Source organism: Puma concolor, chromosome D3 (genome assembly GCF_028749965.1).
Source record: "Puma concolor isolate L17-30 chromosome D3, mPumCon1.1.hap2, whole genome shotgun sequence".
NCBI lineage: Eukaryota > Metazoa > Chordata > Mammalia > Carnivora > Felidae > Puma > Puma concolor.
Window position 1 is genome coordinate 75,804,310 of NC_141678.1, and position 22,728 is coordinate 75,827,037.

The 22,728-nt window shown below is 35.3% G+C and overlaps 1 protein-coding gene across 5 annotated transcripts in view; it reads right to left on the minus strand.

Moving 5' to 3' along the window:
- Nucleotides 1-2,800: 2,800 nt before the first annotated feature.
- Nucleotides 2,801-22,728, minus strand: part of TXNL1 (thioredoxin like 1) — a 34,067-nt gene continuing 14,139 nt past the window's right edge. Inside the window, exons 4-9 of one of the 5 annotated variants that reach the window (XM_086683078.1) lie at nucleotides 17,013-17,135; nucleotides 14,298-14,367; nucleotides 12,749-12,921; nucleotides 9,469-9,573; nucleotides 4,428-4,470; nucleotides 2,801-3,035 (exon numbers count right to left, since the gene is read on the minus strand). In XM_086683078.1, the coding sequence (XP_086539204.1) occupies nucleotides 4,432-4,470; nucleotides 9,469-9,573; nucleotides 12,749-12,921; nucleotides 14,298-14,367; nucleotides 17,013-17,135 (510 nt within the window). In that variant the 3' untranslated portion in view covers nucleotides 2,801-3,035; nucleotides 4,428-4,431. Of the gene's footprint in view, nucleotides 3,036-4,427; nucleotides 4,471-4,927; nucleotides 5,369-6,748; nucleotides 8,711-9,468; nucleotides 9,574-12,748; nucleotides 12,922-14,297; nucleotides 14,368-17,012; nucleotides 17,136-22,728 lie in introns of those variants that run through there. The other 4 variants (XM_025931078.2, XM_086683077.1, XM_086683080.1 and 1 more) reach the window with 4 other exon arrangements.

Sequence of the window (22,728 nt, forward strand, 5' to 3'; positions counted from 1 at the left end):
TTCCCTTTACCGTTCAGTGAGTGGATTTTATTGTTACTTTTCATTAAAAAAAAAATTATCTAAGGTTAGAAAAGACCAATTTTATATATATATAATACACACAAAACCCAATATACCAATTTGAAGCCTATAAATGTTAATACAAGCAACAGGGAAGCCCTAAAGTTCTTTCATTTTCTTAATGCTTACAAAGGAGATGGTTCAAACTAACTTACTCCGGTGCTTTCTTATTTCAGAATTAAAGATTTATTTTAGACATTAAGAGGAACATGAGAAGATCTGCTGAACCATTTTAGGTAAAAAAGCCTCCTACCCTCCATCTCAGGTGTATTAACAGCAGCCATAGGGGCGCCTGGGTGGCTCAGTCGGTTGAGCGGCTGACTTCGGCTCAGGTCATGATCTCACAGTTCGTGAGTTCAAGCCCCGTGTCAGGCTTTGTGCTGACAGCTCGGAGCCTGGAGCTGCTTCAGATTCTGTGTCTCCCTCTCTCTCTAGTGTCCCCTCCCGTTTGCGTGCTCTTTCAAAAATGAATAAATGTTAAAAAAAAATTCTTTTTAAATAGCAGCCATAAATAAAGTGCTGAGGCCAAATGTGCAATACTAGCACCCCTGTGAACACTGCCAAAACTATAGTATAGATCCTCGAGTCTTGAGACAAAGATGGAAGACAGGTTTCAATTCACCTGTCAACTCCTACAGATTAAGAAGATACCTCCAGCACAATGAGACTGGGGGATGCTTTGGCCAAAATAGATCATAAAAGTCCGCCATGGGCAGAAGAGTAGCTTACCCTTGATCTCGGCCTTATGCTGCAAGACTCTGTACTCAAAATATTTTTGTTTCTATTATGGATTATTTCATTATTGTTTCAAATCAGATGATGCATCCTGATGTGCAATATAATATGCAAAATCAAGGGAAAAGTTTTTTGGGGTGTTTTTGTTTTTTCTGCTATGTGCTATGTCTGACAAAACAAATAATAGACCCAATATTAAGGGCGCCTGAGTGGCTCATTTGGTTAAGTGTCTGACTTCGGCTCAGGTCATGATCTCATAGTTCGTGGTTCAAGCCCTGCATCAGACTCTGCTGACAGCGCAGAGTCTCCTTGGGATTCTCTCTCTGCCCCTCCCCCACTCAGGCATTCTCTCTGAAAACAGGTAAATCTTTAAAAAATAATAATAATAAACCTAATACTAGTTTTCTAGAAAACACTATCTCAGGGATGGTTTTGGTTAAAATAACTAGCATTTTTCAAATGCTCCTTTTATTCATCTGCAAAATTCAGTGTATATATATGTAATATATATGTATATACGTGTGTGTATACACACACACACACATACTGTTTTAGGAGAAAATAGCATTTCAGCTTGGTGATTTAAGTAATGTCAACTACGTATGTTTATTTGTAAAACTTCCCATAGTGAAATGTTATAGTCACCTACAAACATTCATTTTTCACGATTTACAATTTGAATAATCATGGAATGTTTGTATAATGCAACCAGTTGTTATAGAAGAATCACACAAACAATGTAAATCTGATCCCAATCCTTTACAAATATGAAATTACTTTCACTGGTTTTCAAACTGTCAAGTATAAACAGGATGATGAGGTCAGCAATACTTAAGATGAGGCACTTTAACAATTACCCAAAAAAGTATACAAAATGTCAAACAAAACTTGTTCTTAATCGTATCTCTAATTTCAGACGTGATTAATCTGAGATGCTCTATATTAAGGAATGTTATAAGCTTTTATTTCTTGCACTTTCCCTACTCAGCTCAAGGCAATGTAATAACTATGAATACATAAGATATATAGACATTACCACAGACCAGTTAATGTGCTTACATACAAAGGAACTAAACACTATCTAATGACACTGGGGTTTTAGAAAGTGACCGTTTTAACACAAAACTTCTGCATAATTTTTTCATAAACATGTATACATTGGTCTCCCAAAGGCAAAATGCTATCTCAACCATATTTCTACACAAAAATGCCCTCAAAGGTATTAACTGAATCAAAATTAATAGTCTATGTACTCTTTTCAAACATTTGAATTTTTAATATTCAGAAGTTAAAATTAAAATTTCATTTTAAAAACAGAGAAATTAAAATATTAAATGTACCATACTTTCTAGCTTAGTTTTAATACATAAAAAAAGTAGTAACATGTTTTGTTTTGCTAGCCTTTCGTGAAACACCTTTCAAACGTATTATTTGGCCAATTCACTTACAACCTTCAATCCCATTCTCTGTATATTAACACACTACCTTTTTTGTAGTTAATAAATACTTGATTAAAAATATTAATTCCTGTTGCTGCATGAACTCACAGTACTGTATTTTCCCCCATGGTCAGATTTCAACATACCTCTATTAGTAAAGAAAATGGCTGACTCAAATTTTTAAAGGTCATCCAGAAGGGATTAAAGTCTGTGGTCCCATTAACAGTTTTAGGTGAGAACAGTTAAATCTCTTTAAACTTATTTCTAGTAGGTTATAACTTGAGCAATTTCTATGGCTCAGATACCCAAATGTTTAATAAACATGAGTTAGTACTCATTTTACCATACTTAGCTGTTCTAAGTCCATTTATCAAAATCACTTGCTGTGTGTGTACATGAGCACACATGTACTCCTTAATTCCCTAATAAAACAGTCTTGCTCCCCTACAGAAAGAAACTAGCTTTGAATCAATGTACTAGCAGACACGTAAGTCCTTTCTAAAATCAGAAGTGTGCCAATTTTCAAATAAATGAAAAGAGAAAATACTTATTTAAAATGACAAAAATTAAGCTTGGCAAAAGTAGTGACTTTTATTTACAACTCCATGTATCAAGATTACAATAAAAACACTAGTGATACCATCCGAACAAAAGCAATGATTTATTGGTAATGGCAATGAAGGGAATATTGACAGTCTCTGGCGAGAATCAAGCGATTATCCAGGAGCTGTAGATCTGATTGCAATATGCTCTTCCAGTGTCTTTTGTACCTTAGTGGCTTTCTCCTTTTTTGCCAACTACCTAGAAAAACAAAAATAACTTTACATGTACATCTTATTCATTTAGAAGTATGTGTTATTTTCAAAATATTACTAACAGGTAATCATCTTTAAAACCTGGTATTAATTTTTGTCCCTCCATTTTATTTTGGCATGCAGTGTATTTTCATTGTTTGAAGCACACTGTGACCGTCCCTTTCCTCCCAGCCTCAAGGAATTAAAAATAAAACACATGCAGGCTATTTTGGTTTCCCACACTGTTTAAAGGAAAAGTAATGCAATTTTTCAAAACAAGGTTGACAGTTTAGAGAAGTTAATAAAAGGACGATGCTTTATGAGTGAACTATATTTGGCAACCTATTTTTAGGCAATTAGAAATCAAATGTCGATCACAAAATACTCTAGAATTAAAAGAGTATGCTAAACTTATGTCTAAATGCCCAAGATGACAGGTTCCTAGACTTTCTCTCAATATGTAGATTTGCAATGAAAACAGATTAAAAATGGCTAGTTTTGCCTAGTTTCTATTTTTAAAAAAACCCTGGCTGCCACAAATGTACTATAAAAAACATAAAGAATAAATCTTGTTTCTGTCAATTATTAGGAAAATTCTCTACTGGAGGGCCTACTTGCTACAAATGTGGAAGCATAAAAATGTAAGAATAAACTAGGTTTCTACCAACAGTGCTAGCAAACAAAACCTCTGTGGGAAAGTTCTACAACTAAGTTCTAAGCAAATAATTTACTTAAAACCTGAAATTTATCATTAGATAATGTATTCTCATAGCAGAAACGCCACTGAAGAAATGGCAATTGCAAGCTATTGAGTATATATTTGTATACAAGATTTCTATGTACATTTATAAGTGTAATTTTCATATTTTAAATTGATTCTGTTCCAAACGGTAGTCTGAATCAAGCAAAATTCATAAAGGTCTTCTGTACATGCCTGGTCTAAAATGGAACATGGCTGGGTCAATGTCACTCATGAGAGAAGATTATAAAAACCCACTTCATTCTCAATCATATGATGTTAAACATGCTCTTTTCCTGACCTTGAGGAAAACCACTTTTATTACTTTAAAAGATCTCCTCTCTGATCTACAAAAACCATGTGTTAGCCTAAAAAGCCATAAAAATGCTAAAGAGACAGTCTCGTAAAAGTATGTGGATAAGAGTAAAAAAAAATTCAGGGCCAAGGGGAGCCTTCTTAAGAAAGAAGGGGAGCTGGCACTATCTGTATCACAAATGAATTTAAGCATATAAACACTGAAAGCATTACTGATCATCATTATCACTGGGGAACACACAAAACACAGAGCTATTAGATTAAGCAAAAGAAAACAAAAACAACTAATATTAAAAATTAAAATTTTAGCAGATGTGATACAGTGGAAGACACAAATCTGCATACTGTTTCACAGGTTGATAACTCTCAACTTGCCAATGTGTATTCTCTGTAAAAAAGAAGAAATTCAGCATTCCAATATGGATTTTCTCACCCCAAAACATAAAGAAGCTCTTTTATTCATTTTTAAGTGTTTATATTACACCTCAAACAATAGTCTAGGTACATCAAAATTAGGTGTCGAAAATATTTATTCAGTAAAGAGTCCATTGATCTTCTATGTGAATAGTTTAACCCAGCCTAATATTCAGTCCGTCTTTCAACGCCTTGAGCTCACTTGGGTTGGCAAAGCAGAGAACGTGCCCATAATTACCCAGCAAAAAGCCTTTGGGGCTACAGTTCCATTGGGTAAAGACAAGCAACCTATTATACTAATCAATATATTATGCTAGTACTAGTATAAAAGAAACATATGAAACTATTCTTATTTGATTTTCAAAATGATTCTACAGTTCCCAAAAAATAAAATTTAAACCTTAGACTGGATTAAAAAAAACAACTACTAGTTAAGTCTGAAAGCATTACTAACAACATTTTATTGCAATATTATTTCTCAAAATGTAGTACAAAAATGAAATATGAGACAGGAGAAAGTAAAAAAAGTAAAAGTCAGGGGAGCAACATGGCATAATAACGAAATTAAAGCACCTAGTTGCACGCCCAAAATAAAAACCAAAACAGAAGGCCAACAGAGCATGGCTAGAATAAGACTTGAAGAAAGAGATGGTTGAGGAAATCTAGGTAACAAGAAGGCTGATCCAGATGATGGAAGCTGTAGAAATCTTGCACCAACAATGGCGAGAACATGGGAAGGGTGAGAGCAGACAGGTGCTATATGGATGAGCAGAGAAGCAAGGAGGGGAGTAGGGTGAGATAAGGTCAATCTTTATATTACTTCATTTTTAAAAATCTTCTGTTTTTAGTTCATTTGAGTTGCATTAAAAAAGCTGAAAAATAAACAGACAGAAATGTTACAAAAATAGCTGATACGGTGAATGGCCAGTTTAGAAGTCTATTTTTATTACAGTGATAGAAAACCTTCTCTGCTTTTCACATGCACCTCATTCCCTAAGAAGCAGAAGCCCCTTCAATTTTGCTCATTTTGTCCGCTTATATGTTATTACTTTTGTATTAAAATAAAGCAATCCATGTATAGAGCATAGTTTAGTAAAGAAAATATCTACTTCCAATTAAGATGGCAAGCTTTTCATGCTGCAACACAAAAAATCCATTTACAACAACAAATAGCCCAAGTGTATATTATAATGTGTGTACAATGCCTATAATAGCCAAAAACAGACAAGTGGGAGATGTGTGCTAGTCTACAATATCCTACAAGTATAACCTTTAAAGTTGTAATAACATGCAAGGTGGTCTAAGATTTCTATCCAACATCCAAGATTCATCAGTATTACCTTAGCTTCTGTCATCTTAGGGACATAAGGAGAAGATCAATGACACTCTGAAAACTAAAATTATCTAGAAACAACTCACACAACATAAAAATGTAAACTGAAAATGCAAAACAATTCTATTTTATCATTCTTTAAACCATTTTATGTAGCTCTTTTCACTACACAAAGTATCAAAACGTTCCTCTCTGTGCTGATAAAAATACATGCCAAATCTATTTTGAAATTTTAAATTCTAATTACTATATGTAATCCCTTTGAAATTCAGACTGCCGAAACAAAGTCCTGCACCTTTCCATTTTCATGCCCAAATCCTTATTTTCCATTCTCCCTGGAGTGCCCACTGCTATCTTTTCCTCTATCCATATCTACTCCCAGTTTAGTTCAAGACCCTCTTCCTCCACAAAACATTCTCATTCCTTTCCTAGACATTCTTGGGAAAGAGGAAGTATCACTGGGCTAGGAAAGTATGAGAATATTCTGTACAGGGAGAGACTTGAACTTAAGCTTTGATTAATTTTGATTAACTTTTCAAATGTTTGTGCATTCTCCTTTAAGAATATAAACTCGCTATGAGAGGGACTATGATCACACGTGGAGTAGTACTACATGGACCACAAGTACTATGCCATGTATCTACCATTTCCTTTTCTTTTTTTTAAATTTTTTTTTTTAAATTTTTTTTAACATTTATTTATTTTTGGGACAGAGAGAGACAGAGCATGAACGGGGGAGGGGCAGAGAGAGAGGGAGACACAGAATTGGAAACAGGCTCCAGGCTCTGAGCCATCAGCCCAGAGCCCGACGCGGGGCTCGAACTCACGGACCGCGAGATCGGACCGCGAGATCGTGACCTGGCTGAAGTCGGACGCTTAACCGACTGCGCCACCCAGGCGCCCCTCCTTTTCTAGAAACAAAAGTCACTTGCAATTTTTAGTAAGCGACTCATCAAGACAAAATCTAAAATGGCCAAATTTTATTGCAATTTTCCTACATTGATGTTGTCCTAGCATCATGCCAAAAGCACTGAAATATTAGCTTACTTTTGAGGAACAATTCAATGAATGACACAAGTCTCATTCAGAAACTATTAAAAGGAAATGTAATGTAATATTAACATACACAAATAAGAAAATCGTTCAACCAATTCAAATTTATCAAACATTAAAAGCAAGGGTCAAACACCAAGAAAGGAGTCCATGACAGTATTAAATTATTCTTGAAGCAGTTCTCAGTGCAATCTAGGCTGATGGTCCCCGAGACCCTTTCAGGGAGTGTTCAAAGTCAAAACTATTTTCAAAACAATGCTGAATTGTTATTTGCCTTCTTAACTCTCATTGTGTTACAAGTGTACAATGGAGTTTTCCAGAGGCTACATGATCTGTCATGGCAAACCTGACTAAATGGAGAAATAAGAGAATGAGAGGGGTCTATGAAGCCAGATGATAAAAAAATTTGTAAAGCAGAAAACAATGCTCTTCTTGCTAAATTGGTTTTTATTTTGGAAAATATGTAACTTAAAAATATTGTATGTGTTAAGACATAATGAGTTTATTATTTGTAAATAATTTTTAAATTTCTCAGTTCCAGTTTCTTAAAGGGTAAATATTAGATAGATATAGCCTACATTAACAAAAGCTCTTTCTGGTCCTCAATAATACTTAATAGTGTAAAAGGGTCCCGACACCAAAAAGTTTGAGAACTACTGCTCTACAGTAACGTTAAATAACGCTATAAGGTATTTAGCTAAATGAACACATAGCCAAATTACGTAACAAACACAAATACTCTCAAGCAAGAAAAATCTAACACCTTTGCTATCCTAAAGACAGTCCAAAACATGTAGTCTGGTAAGTCAAAAGAGAGAGAGAGAGAGGAACTAGGCTAGACGGCATAGGAGAGGGAGGATATTAGGAAAGGGAGGATGTTAAAACCAAACAAGTGGAGACAGATTCTTAGATGGACAACTATTAATGCACATTAGAAAACTTGACTGAAGGGCAGGCTGGTAAGAAGATGGTCAAGATGGAGCAGTGGTTACTTACAGAAAAAAATAGAAATCAAATAGCATGAGCTGAGGTGAAAAGCAGGGAACCTGAACTGAATTAATGGTATGAGGAAATAATATGGCTTAGAGTAGATCTTACGAAGGAATTAAGCTAAAAACAAACTATGCAAGGCAGTTAAAGCCAAATCCAATGGCATTTAATCCAAACAGGCAAAGTAACAAAGCAGGCAGCCAAAATGTCTTTGGTGCTCACACATTTTCCCAGTACAGCATATCTCATATCATAAAAATGTAGATGTTTAATCTCTGCTTCTTCTGACCTGTCATTACACATATGTCAAACATCTGACATGACAGGTCTAAGTACAGAATTGTCCTACAGCTCCCAAAAGTTAATTATGTTAGGAGACAGGAAGATATAGTAGTCGAAAATGACCAGTTAAAAGATCTATGGTCAAGGTTATCAATTTTGTAAAAACAGCATACAATTTTATAAGCTTATCCACAATTATGCAGTTTCATGAATTTTTCTGTAACTGAATTAAAATTAGATCTGTAGATCCCATCAAAAAGAATAAGAGTTTTCAGGGTGCCCCATGGTTTCAAGTCCCCAAACAGGAGTCGAAATCGTTCAGCAGAATACCTCTTCCTCCAGGCACTGGCAGCCCTGGGGAAACCTCCTGTCATATAATGACCTCCTTACACTCACTTCCCGTTCTAGACGGCTGCCAAGGATCCATCGGAAACACAGTGATACCTCCATCTCCTGTGCTGCTGCACTTAATCTGTGTACTGCTACTGGGTTCTGTTCTGATCAAGCTCTCGGTGGCACTGCCCTGATCTGTGGTTGTAAGATCTTAGGAGTCACCCTAAGGAAGCAAGTAGCAGCAGTTCCACGAATGTACAAAATGTTCTCATTCCTAAGAGTCCCATACATGTTACAAATTCTTTGCAAACCTTAGGACTGCGTTCACAAAATAAAACAAAAACATACACACATACATACATATACAATCTGCCTGTTCACTGAAAATTTATTTGCTTATGCAACGTGGTCTTCAGCACACAGGTTTAAAAGCATCCCAGTGTCGTAAAACTTTTTGATTAAAATCATTCACGTGATTTTAAATGTTTTCATCAGAAACTATATAATCAAAATCTTAATATCAGCAAAATTCCTAAAAATTCACTTATAATAATGATTTTAACTTACTCCTATTTTGACATTATTCCTAATTACTTTCTATAACCAAATATTTATTTAGTTTGGTTTAGGTTTAAATTAATTTCCTTTTATTTACCTTTACTTCATTACAGTTAGGGATCTTAATATGAAGTATGGCTGATACACAATGTTATATTAGATTCAACAGTTCTGTACATTATGCTATGTTCAGGAAATATTTTCACCCTCTTATTTGGATACCATTTACTAATACATACTGTATCAGTAGGACTTAATTTTATTAGAAATATCCTTTAGTTAGATATCAAAAATGTGATTAGAAGAACCTACTGTTCTAGTTTAACCCCAAATATCATGACATGGTATGATTTTGATCTTAATGAAATTATTTCTTTAAAATGATATTTTTACTTTCCCTAAATACCAATTAAATAAACTTACTCGTTTGAAGTCATTCATATTTGTTGCCTGGACTGGTGTACCAATAAAAGTAAAATATGAAATTCTTGTTGTTTCCTCTTCACCTTGATTGGACTGAACAAATATCTACCCCCAACCAAAAAAAAAAAGATTTTTTATATTAATGATTGTAATCCTTTTTTCATATACATGCTTTAAATTTAACTGGTTTTGTTAGATTATTAATAAAAATACCTCCGACTCTTAGAAGTACTAATCCAAACTACACTTAAACTACTACTCCTATGGGACTATGAATTCCACTCTTTGCCCTGCTAGCCTCACCTTCTCCAGGATGTCACAGCAAGACACCTACATATAGAAGTTCCTGATAAGTTAGTGTCATGGTGTGGAGGAGTCACACTTAAACTCTTTAGAGAGAATGTTGAAAGAGTATGAAATTCATTACAGAGGACAGACTGCTGTTGAAATTTTATGAAAATTAGTTTCTGACTGAGGAAAGTCTCTGCAGCTATTTTCTGATACTCATCCATTCATTCTATTTCCTAAAATATTAAAAGAAAAAATATTGGAAATCTGCTCCTAAAATTACACTATATTATAGCCTGCATATTTTATTAAGCTTGACTCTTTACATTTTTTAATTAATTTATTTGAGAGAGAGAGAGAGAGAGAGAGAGAGCGAGCATGCGTGAGGGAGGGGCAGAGAGAGAGGGAAATCCCAAGCAGGCTCCGTGCGGTCAGCACAGAGCCCGACACGGGGCTCAAGCTCATGAATCGTGAGATCATGACATGGGCCAAAATCCAGAGTTGGCTGCTTAGCCAACGGAGCCACCAGGCACCCCGACTCTTTATACTTTCTCTTTATACTTTCTATTTAAAAACTCCCTTCAGCATGATACTAGACAGCAGCTTTACTCACAGATCCTTTTTCAACTTTTTCAATATATTGGATTTTCTTTGTGTGTGTGTGTGTGTGTTTGAATGGCTAAGCTGGAGTTTATTTTTTCTTTTTTTTCTAAATATAACTTATTGTCAAGTTATCTAACATACAGTGTACACAGTGTGCTCTTCGCTTCAGGAATAGATTCCCATGATTCACTGCTTACATACAACACCAGTGCTCATCCCAATAAGTGCCCTCCCTCAATGCCCATCACTGCCACTCATTTTCCCCTCTCTCCTCACCACCCCCATCAACCCTCAGTCTGTTCTCCATATTTAAGAGTTTTTTATGGTTTGCCTCCCTCTGTTTGAAATTATTTTCTCCCCTTCCTTTCCCCATGGTCTTCTGTTAAGTTTCTCAAATTCCACATGAGTGAAAACATGATAACTTTCTCTGACGTGTTTCACTTAGCATAATACCCTCCAGTTCCATCCACGTTGTTGCAAATGAAGATTTCATTCTTTCTCATTGCCAAGTAGTATTTTTTTTAAAAAACACGTTACTCTAGATGCTGTCTACTTAAGAATATTGCCTCTCTAGGTGCACCTAGGTGGCTCAGTCAATTTAGCATCCGACTCTTGATTTCGGCTCATCATGACCTCACAGTTCATGGAGACTGAGCCCCGTGTTGGTCTCTGTGCTAACAGCACAGAGCCTGCTTAGGATTCTCTCCCCACCCCCCTTTCTGCCCTTCCCCTGCTCACACACAGGTGTGGGTTCTCTCTCTAAAATAAATAAATAAAACATTAAAAAAAGGAAAAGAATTTTGCCTCTCTTGATTTAGACAACATATTTCTTTCATTCTCTGATGGAATTAATCAGTTTTTGGTATTTATAGGCAAGCAGAGATTCATCTCAAACCAAGCTTATCAATTAAAAATTCCAAGACTATAGGGGAGCCTGGGTGGCTCAGTTGGTTGAGCATCTGACTTTGACTCAGGTCATGAGCTCAACTTAATGAGTTTGAGCCCCACATCGGGCTCTGTGCTGTCTGTGCAGAGCCTGCTTCGAGTCCTCTGTCGCCCTCTCTCTGCCCTTCCCCCACTTGTGTTCTCTCTCAAAAACAAATAAATGTTTAAAAAAAAAATTCCAAGACTATAATAGGTAAACTATTAAACCAGCTCTCCATTTACTTGTAATGCTCTTTGAATCTTATAAGGCACAACAGTTCATATTCACTGCTTTTAAAATTCATCTTACTTTAGCCTTTCCAATCAAAACTGTCATTTTGATTTCAATTTCATCACCAAAAAACTGATAAGCATGTCTGATTGAGATAGGACACAGTACATAAAGACTTGAGCCTATCACAAGATAACTATGTATAGCGATTCTCAATGACAGAGATTAGGTCGGGATGTTTGGGTTGAAAGGGCTTTTCCAATAAACAAATGCCTCCCTTCTATCACTAAATAAAGCAACACGTATTGTATTAATGGTACAAATGTAGGTCAGAAAAATATCTGATAACCAATATTCTAGTTTAATATAATCATTTTCTTCGATTTCATTTGGATAAAATATTCCAAATATTGAAATCTCAATGATAATCCTTCCTTCATCTTCCTACTAAGAACATTCTGTGAAACTCCAGTGAAAACCTCCTAAAATGAACACATTATAGCATTCTTCTAATTTACAAAATCCAGAATCATTTCATTAAATCAAGAAAATTACATTAATTTGGCCCGACTTGCTCTCAGTGACTCTGTGCTGGTTCCCACTGTTTTTATAGGTATCCATTCCACTATTCTCCTTTAACCCTCCTACTCCCTGCTCTGAAAGACTGGGCTGGGAGGGAGAAGGAGGTGGTTGGGAGAACATATGCTGGGTTTCGTTACAATAATTCACAAAAGCAATTAATAACTGCTAAGAAGCAGGTGACTTAATGTAAATTAAGGTAATGTAAAAATATCTTTTTAAAAAATCATCTGTATTGAGATCATGACCACTACACTATTAAAAACTGTATGTTCTACAAAAGTAAATTGGATTTTACAACTGAATCATCACTCATTACCAGGTATGAAAGATTATGTACAAATATCTTCAGTTTAAGTCTAAATGGTCTATAACAAACTTTTAACAAGAACTGCCAAATAGACAAAGTAACTGACATATTCACAAATTAAAAAAAAAAAAAAAATCAACCTGTCCTTCCTTTTCAGAACACACAGATAAATTAAAAGAAAATTTAATTAGCTCATTATATTACTCATTTCAAATTTTTTCACTCATTTCAAATCAAGAGGACAAAAAACTACCTTAAAGGATCATTTAGAATCACCCAGGATAGTGAAGATAGCATGAACGGTCACCCAAACACCCATTAAATATAGTTAAAATACTACTTACAGTTACACTGTTAACATTCTGAAATTTAACGTAACGAAGTGGGACAATACCATCTTCTTTAATATCATCCTCTGTTAGTTCCAGAGCTTGAGTTGGTTCACTTCTTTCTGCTTCTTCAAAATCCATAGATCGGGGTAGATTGATAAAAATTTTTACATATTTAGGACCCTGACCTATAAAATGGTAGAATAAAATTAAATGTAAAACCAAACTTGCAATACTTTCTTCGTTTCACCATTACGTTCAGTCTATACAACCAGATACACATTCAAATATAAGCACATACCTACATGCATCTTCAGGAATTTTAAGAAATTCTGAGTATTTTCACAGACATTCTTTTTTTTTTTTAATAGACATTTACTAGTGTATTCTTGGCCTGCTAGCCTTATACTAAGAACTGAGAATATTAGATTAAAACACACATGCACATATGCATACACATATACATTCACAGACTTCTTGACCTCAACTATAAAAGACACTCTGTAATAATGCAACACTACTAATGAGGAGACGCAGGGAAGGTGGTAAGAGTCTGACAATGCACGCAGGTTAACAAAAAGTTTCATAAAAGGAATTAACATTTGAGCTGGGTCTTGCAGTTGCCAACAATTGGTACATTTGTTATTTAGGAGAAGAGCATTACCAGTGACAACATTTAGCTAAAAGGAAATTAATTCTACAAATTGCCAAATTTCATCTTAGGGATTAAGATGTGCTGAGTGGTTAGATCACATTTAAATAGGATGTCTTAGTCCCTTTAACCTCAGGGTATAATCCAAAACTCATTACTTCGTGGCTAGTTAAGGAATCTTAACATATTCATGTTGCTTACTCATCTCTATAGCAACTGCTTTCACAAATACTGAGTATTTCCAGAAGATATAATTTTATTAATGAAAAATACTAATACATAATCATTTAAAATAACAAATGAGAAGGGAATGCTATCTGATAAACAGGGTGCCTACTGCTTCTCCCAATTAAAAAGAAAACAGAAAAAAAGTCCTAGTCCCCAAGACTCCCCTCCCAAAAAAATCAATTAAGAACAGGAAAAAGAGGGAGTATAAATAAGGAAAATTCTTCATTTAATAAGAGAAATGCTAAGTCTGTACAATCATGTTTACAGTATCATAATATATAAAGATGAAACTAATAGGTCACAAACAGGAAGATACAGAACCTTAGTTTTATCATCTGTAATAGGAGGAATGTGAAATAAATTTCTCCCAGTTGTGATCCCGAAAAATGGCTACTTCAAAACTGGAGTTTCAGAACAAGAATTGGAAGAGTTCCTTTGTTTTCAGATTAGGAGGGGAACTTAAATTCTAAAATAAAAAATTTTAGAAATAAGGTAAAATTTGTCATTTCATCAGTTCCTAATAATCTTACCTTATTTGCACATTCATTTGTCCCCTTGCTTTGTTCCAGAAACAATTTCACTCTTTCCCAACACAAGGAATATCTACCTCTATTATTTCATTAGTTTTAAAAATGCGCTGACAGATCCACAGAGCAGAAAGTTAAAGGGCTACCCACTACTCACCATTATCTGGCCCTTGAAATTTCATTGAATAAAGCTTAACAGGTTGATTAAATGCCACAGTAATGAGAAGCTGTGAAGAAAATAATAAGTTTTATTTTAAAAGGGCTCTTGAACACCTTGAATATACACAACAGCTAAGCAGAGTTAAAATGATTAATTCAAAGGCAGAAAATATTTAACTCATTTCACAAAACCAATGTAATATTAAAAAATCAGTAAATTGAAAGTAATTTAATTAGACTGACATTTGAGAAATACAATAATCTATTATTCACATAAGGGAATGATGACAAAATTTAAAGGAATAAACTAAACTAAAAACATGCGAGATCCTTGCTGGCTCAGCGGATCATGTGATTCTTGATTTACGGGTTGTGAGTTCGAGCCCCACCTTGGGTGTAGAGCCTATAAAAAAGGAGGGGGTGGGTAATGCCTAAGATCCTAAGGTCTTGTAACCTGTAAACTGGCAAGCATTTTGCCTTCCAAAAAATTAAACAAAATCCCCAAAGTAAGATAAAATTAAACTATATATTTTAGAATATAAGCTGAACATTTTGTAGGATGGTTTTTCAAGCATGTACCCACATCATCTGATAATATGAAGACACTGCACAGATTATGTGAAGAAACTAGCTCTCAAATGCACTGTACATGATCCAAAACTCAGAAGAATAAGACTTTTAATAGCTCTATGGTAACCTCCAAACCTCTATCCTAAACTTAATCTGGCTAACTGAATCTAGAAGGCCACATAAGGGAACCGGGATAGGAAACATTGTCAGGATGCCGATCTCTAAGAAACCATGAGTCATTTGCTCAGTCTTCTTTCCAGCTAAAATTGTGTATGATGTACGTATCTCTGCTTCTACCCTAGGAGGAAGATTTTCCTGGCAGGAAGATTTCAGGGAAGCTGTGGTCAGTTCTGCTGATATGCATCATCACATTATATTCAGGGCACCATTTACAAGGAACACAATAGTGAACAATATTCTTAAAGCTGTTCAGTAAGGCAGCTGTAGTGGGAGGCAAGATTGAATTTGGATTTATGATTTCAGGATCATTGTGGTCTGTGTGCCTAAGAAAACACCCAGACCATTTCCTCTGGTTATATAAATACTCCTTATACTTGGCCTGTAAGAGTGTGTCAAAAAATAATAAACATGACATATTTAGAGACTTGAACCACAGGTGAGGAGGAGATGAGAATGGAAAGCTAGAAACAGATCAAGAATCTTGAATCTCTTCCTGAAAACTGTGAAGAATCATGTAAATCTTTTGAGAAAGAGTGGCATGATCAGATTTCTATTTTAGAAGAATAACTTTTGGGGATTCCTGCATGGCTCAGCCAGTTAAGAGTCTGACTCTAATAATTTTTTTTTTATGTTTATTTATTTTTGGGAGACAGAGAGACAGAGTGGGGGAGGGGCACAGAGAGGGGGAGACACAGAATCTGAAGCAGGCTCCAGGCTCTGAGCTGTCAGCACAGAGCCCGAAGCTTGACTCAAACCCACAAAGCACGGGATCAGGACCTGGGCCGAAGTCACTGAACTGACTGAGCCACCCACGTGCCCCAAGAGTCTGACTCTTGATTTTTCAGCTCAGGTATTAATCTCAGGGTTGTGAGTTCAAGCCCTGCGTTGGGCTCAACACTGGATGTGAAGCCTACTTTAAAAAAAAAGAAGAAGAACTTTTGTGACCATGTAGAAGATGAACTGGAATGGGGGACAAAGCAGAGACAACAGATTAGAAAGTAAATTAAGGGAGTGCCTGCGTGAGTCAGCCAGTTAAGCGTCTGATTCTCGATTTTGGCTGAAGTCATGATTTCACGGTTCATGGGATCGAGCCCCGTGTCGGGCTCTGCACTGACAGCATGGAGCCCGCTTGGGATTCTCCCTCCTTTCTCTCCCTTTCTCTCTCTGCCCCTCCCCTACTCGTGCATGAGTGCTTTCTCAAAACACATGAACATTAAAAAAGGAAAGAAAATTAAGGAAAATAACAGTCAAGATGAAGGTAATGATGGCTTGATCAAGGCAGGACTACACTACTTCCTCTGTGATGACAATGCAGGGAAGTATAGGGAAGTACGATACAGGTTTACAGCTGGGAATGAGGACCGCACATATAGGGAGTACTCATCTAATTATTCTCTATTTCTCAGATACAGACTCATCTGGGTGGGTAAAATATAGGGAAGACAGGGGGCGCCTGGGTGGCTTAGTCGGTTGGGTGTCCAACTTCGGCTCAGGTCATGATCTCGCGGTCCGTGAGTTCGAGCCCCGCGTCGGGCTCTGTGCTGACAGCTCAGAGCCTGGAGCCTGTTTCAGATTCTGTGTCTCCCTCTTTCTCTGACCCTCCCCCATTCATGCTCTCTCTGTCTCAAAAATAAATAAATGTAAAAAAAAAAAAAAAATAGGGAAGACAGGTCTAGAATGAACAAAAGGATTTAAGAACAGTCAAAGCTCAGCTCAACTCAACTCAGCAGTCAGGCCAATCCAAGAATTCTAAGATTCTGTATAATGACCTTGGCAGCTTATACAGAACAGAGTAAGGAGGTGGGTCTATATCGCCAAAGAAACTGAAACTTAAAAAAAGGAAAGGAAGTGGTCATCTGGGAAGGAGAAACATAAAACCATGAGATGGAAACATGATAAAGAACCCAGAACAGGCATAAACACTGATGATCCCTATAAGCTTTAACTGGGAAGTGTCAATTACCTGTTCATCACAATCAGATTCCAAGAAGGTCATATCTTTACGTAAACAGTTGTCAAATCCATGCTCATCACTTTCATTAAGACATTCACAGCCAGCTTTGTTAATAAAAGGCATTAAATCCATCTGAAAAAATTAAATCAAGACTTTAGGCAAAGGATTTCGATTTGGTTTAACAATCTTCATCAGAAACGTAAATACATGATTTTCTCTAGGTTAGACAACTTTAAAAAAACTTCTCTTTTAAGATAGCTACTAAAACTTTTATAATAAGGCTTTCATTTGAATTTTTGACTGAGACCTATCACTATGAAAGCCAAATCTAGGCTTTGTCCACTTGACAAAGTATCAAAAACCAAGTCTTTAACACGAAGATTATAAAATGTTGACATTTTTTGCTAACAGTATTTTGCAGTGGAAAATATACAAATTAAAATATCTGTTAAGATCCAAAGGGAGCCTACCTCCTTCCTCTAGTGGTCATGTGCTCTTTAAACCTACATCCATAAAGAGTTTACATTTGAGATGAATAACAAATAAGGATTAAAACGTTTTTTATTATGGAAAATTTCAAACATGTATAAATAGAATACTACAGTGAACCTCAGGTAGTCAGTCTTTAATAATCCCAGCTACAATAATCAGCTCATGGCCACTCCTGTTTCACCTTTCTCCTGCAAGCAGTCCCTACCCTCCTGTTTTCAAATACATCTTAGACATTTCTTCATTTCATTCATGAACATTTCAGTGTGTTCATGAGCATTTCTGAGAGATAAGGGCTCTTTAAAAAAATTTCTCAATATTATTATCACAACTAAAACAATGAGTAATACTTTAGTTATCAGCAAATATCTGTGTCCAAATTTCTTGGTCTTATAAATGTTTTACAGTTGAACTGTTAGACTCAAAACAGGACTCCAAATAAAGTATGCCATATTTGGTTAATGTCTCCCAACTCCTTTAATCTATGGTCATCTAGTGCCTACGGATTTCTAATATTTTGGATTTTGCCGATCGCTTCCCTGTGGTATTTAACATCTTTCTGTCTCCTGTGTACGTGTTGGTTAATACTTCCAACACACGGCCAGAGCAGTGACTGTGGGCATCCTTGCATGGTCTCTGACTTTAGCAGGAGTGCCTCTAATGCTCTCTCATTTAGATTTTACGGACGGTTTTAAAAATAAATGGGTACTGAATTCTGTCAAATGCCTTTTCTCCGTATTAGGAGATTATAACTTTTCTCCTTTAGATTGCTGGATTTTTTTTTACTGATATTTTAAGAGTTTTACAATTGGTCCTAATTGGAACTGGTCAGTGGTTTTTTTGTTTTTGTTTTGTTTTGATGCACATTTTGTCAGATTCTGGGATCAAGGTCATATTTACTTTAAAAAGAAATTTAGAAAGTTTTCTCTCTTTTTATATGGTCTTAAGTAGTTTGGAATAACACTAGACTATCTGATCTTAAGATCTGGTAGAATATCCCTGTGAAGTCATCTTGCCCTTTATGGTACAGGTCTTCGACTATTTTCTCTACTTCCTCTATGGTGACTGGTCTATTTAGGAGTTCTGCTTCTACTGGAGTTGATTTTGATAAACTATTTTTCTAGAAAAACATCCATTTAATCTACTAAACAAGGACTAGTTTTAAGTTTACCAAGTATTTTAGATTATCAGTTAATTGCATATTCACCTTTCTATCATAAAGAGTATTATATTTTGTATACAGAGGATACTAATACATGTATGTATCATTCTTTTTTTTTTTTTTTTTTTTAAATTTTTTTTTTTCAACGTTTATTTATTTTTGGGACAGAGAGAAACAGAGCATGAACGGGGGAGGGGGCAGAGAGAGAGGGAGACACAGAATAGGAAACAGGCTCCAGGCTCTGAGCCATCAGCCCAGAGCCTGACGCGGGGCTCGAACTCACAGACCGCGAGATCGTGACCTGGCTGAAGTCAGACGCTTAACCGACTGCGCCACCCAGGCGCCCCTTTGTATGTATCATTCTAAAGAAAACTTTTTTACATGTCAAATAATTAGCAACATAATTATCAATAATTATTAGAATAGATCCTTAATTATTCATGGAGGGGCCTAAATGCTTTTAAAGCCAAAATGCTATTTTGAATTATATTAAATGTTATATTGCATTAGATGTTGAACATATTATTCAGGGTATCATACCATAGCCAACTTAAAAACAGTGGGGGTTGGTGTGCTGGCACTATAAAACAAAGTTCTACTATTACAGAATCACTTTGAACTTTAAGAACATTTCCCTTGAAAGGACAGTTCTAACAAAATCTTTAAACACTTATGTCTTCCATCCTACCAAGATGCCTCTTCGATGCTGTATCTAGGACTATGATCCCAGGCATGAAGACAACACTGAAATCATGCTTGCAATATCTTAATGATGAAAAATAAACACGTGATTTACCTGAAGTTGTTTTTGTATTTATTTATCGTGGGGCACACAAAACAAGTTATCACACTCAAACAGTTGCATTAAAGTGCTTTGCTACACAACACTGTCTAGGACAAATTGGCATTATATCTGACTTAACTGCAAATTGACACATTCCAGAAATACGCAATTGGAAATAAATATCACTACCTATGTAATCAACTTGCCAATGAGGAAAGAATAATGAGAAAACAATCAGACAAATCCAGATTGTGGGACAGTCTATAAGACAGATGGTCTCAACCTACGGTGTACAAGAAGATAGCCATTAGCCACATGTGATAATTTAAAATTAAATTAATTAAAAGCAGATAAAACTCAAAATTCAGTCCTTCAGTTGCACTAGTCACATAACAAATGCATAATAGCCACATGCATCTAGTGGCTACTAGATTAGACTGGTGCTGGTTTAAACTTTCAAAAAAGGTAGTCATGAAAGGAAAAAAGAGCAGACAGAAGTTTCTAGAACACCAAAGAAAAACAACTTAACTGCAACGTATGATCCTTGACTTGATCCTAGATGGGGGAAAACAGTTATAAAGGATATTTTGGAGATAATTTTAAAAATGTGAATGTAGGCTGTAAATACTAGAGATACTGTAAACCACTGCTAAATTTCTTAGGAGTGCTAATAATATCATGGTTATGTAAAAGAATGTTCTTGTTCTTAGGAGCTACCTGCTCAAATATTTAGAGATGAACCATCATGATGTTTATACCTTACTTTTTAAATGACTCTGCCAAGAGATAAAAGTATATAAACACCTATCAAGAAAGCAAAACTAGGGGCGCTTGGGTAGCTCAGTTGGTTAAGCATGGGACTCTTGATTTCAGCTCAGGTCATGATCTCACGGTTCGTGGGATCAAGCGCTACATTGGGCCCTGCGCTGACAGCGTGGAGCCTACTTGAGATTCTCTCTCTACTTCTCCTCCCTCTACCCCCCCAGCCCGCCACCACCAAGAAAGCAAAAGTAGCAAAATATTCACAGCTGATGAACATAGGTGAATGGTATATATGTTTGTTATACTATTCCGTCAATAGTAGAACATTTTTTATGTTTTTTTGTTTTGTTTTTTTACAGGGGAGAAAATCTAACACAAGACACACAGAAAGTTAGAAAACCCTTTCCATGCTTCCAATTTTGGTTAAAGAAAGATCTGTCTTACTACACAGATGAGGGTCATTTAAGGTTTCATTTCATTTTGTTGAATGATGACAAAATTTGTACACTGAAATCTATAGTTCAGTGGTCAGAATACTGAAATACACTAATAAGCCTCAAGATTCAGAACATTATGCAAATCCAAGTTCAATCCCGGAGTGCCTAGAATTCAAGCTTGTGGAGAGGAAGACTTATTGATAGCCCTGTGGCTATGAAGCAATACTAGGTATTCTTAATGAATATGAAAGAAAAAAAGAATGATTTAAATTTTCCTAATTTAAATTTAAATATCCCAATGCTTCAATAAACATTTTACAAACTAGAAGTCATTATATTTACAAAAACACTGTCTTATTTCTGAATAAGAACTATTACCATTCTTAACCTACATCTATTGCAATATTTCAAACTCCTCTAAAAGAGATACACGTACCTCTCATACTCTGGCTTCAATCAAATTTGGAGTTCCAAAACTAGGATGTATAAAATCAGTAACTATATAGTCTCTTTGTGTGAAAAGATAACTGAAAGTCTTTAAAACCAAAATTTTATTTAAAAACTGGCAACACAACTATATGCTGAGATATAAATTTTTAAAAATTATTTTAAAAATCCAATTAAAACCTTTTTTAGCTTAAAAAAAACGGGCAATACATTTTTGCAATGCTTATACTTAAATCTGCTTAAGACACAGGCTTTCATTCACTGATTCTTCCTCCTGTTAAGTGGCTATTTGTGCTGTGAGAATGATGACATTCTTAGAAACACATTACCGATCTTACATAATAACTTTGTAGGCATAATAGTTCAAAACTTTTAATGTCTTGATTGACACCAGATGGAAAAAATGAAAATGTTTTTAATAGCTTTTCACAGTGCATTCATAACATGTGCATGAAAACGGAATTTTTTTTAATTTCTTAAAACTTAAGTTTTTCCTGCTTAATTCCTACCTGAGGCCAAAACACTGGTATCACGCTTAGCTGATGTGTAAATAAGTAGCCCTCTAGCTAAGCAGCAGGACTGTTCCGCTCTCATTAAGACTTTTTCATGCAAAAACCCTTCACAAATAACGGGGAAAAAAATACAAAGATGTAAACAAATCAGTTTACGGGTCAAATTAATTTCCAAAATTTTCCAAAAGGTGTCACAACCCTGACTTACACAACATGTTCATACTTTCCAACTGGGTATCGCAATTTCAAATGATTACGTAACAGTTCTGTTTTAAACAGATACTAATTGCGCCTCCCTAACTTCAAGTAATTAATGCCAGTACCACACGTTAAAGACACTTTTTGAAGATACAACCCCCACCCCAACACTCAAAGAAAAAATCTCTTGTATTTATCTAACTACAGAGTCTCCTTATTCAGTATAAATTTAAGAGACTTACAGAAAGGACTTGTCGTCCGTGATACACATTCTTTCATATATTAGCTTTAACTTGAGGTAACAATTTTTTTTTTTAAAGTTCATTTTTGATCTGCCAATACCATTAACTTTAAAAAAGAAAAATTAGGAAAGATACATACAAATATATATTTTGGTATGCAGGATTAACCAAGTTGCATTAACAAGTCAGCTACTACAAAGTGAATTTCTGAATTTTGTTTGGTTCCTTCCTGAATAGCTCTCAAATGATAGATACTGAATTATAAAATTTTATTATGTATAATTTTCAAACACTTTTGTGTTCCTAAGTCTTCAAGTTATTATTTGAATAATAATTCTTAAAACTCAGAAAAACATACCTAATGGTAAAATCACACATGATCCTAAAATAACTAGATTTTTCAAACAGAAAAAAGAGGTGCCAGAAAAGAGGGGATACATTTAAAAAGACGGAGAAAACTATAGGGAATTTTAGGAAAGGGAGTTCAGCATAAAATGGTCACACATTAAAATTTACATGTCATTTTACACAACTGTTGAAAAATGGAAAATTTTTCCAATGCACATTTCTTCACATTTTGGGGAGGGGGAAATATATAAATATGTAATTTTAAAAGTACGCATACATAAAACATATACATTATATACAATAATAAAATCGAATTAAATGTATGTATATAAATATACATTAAA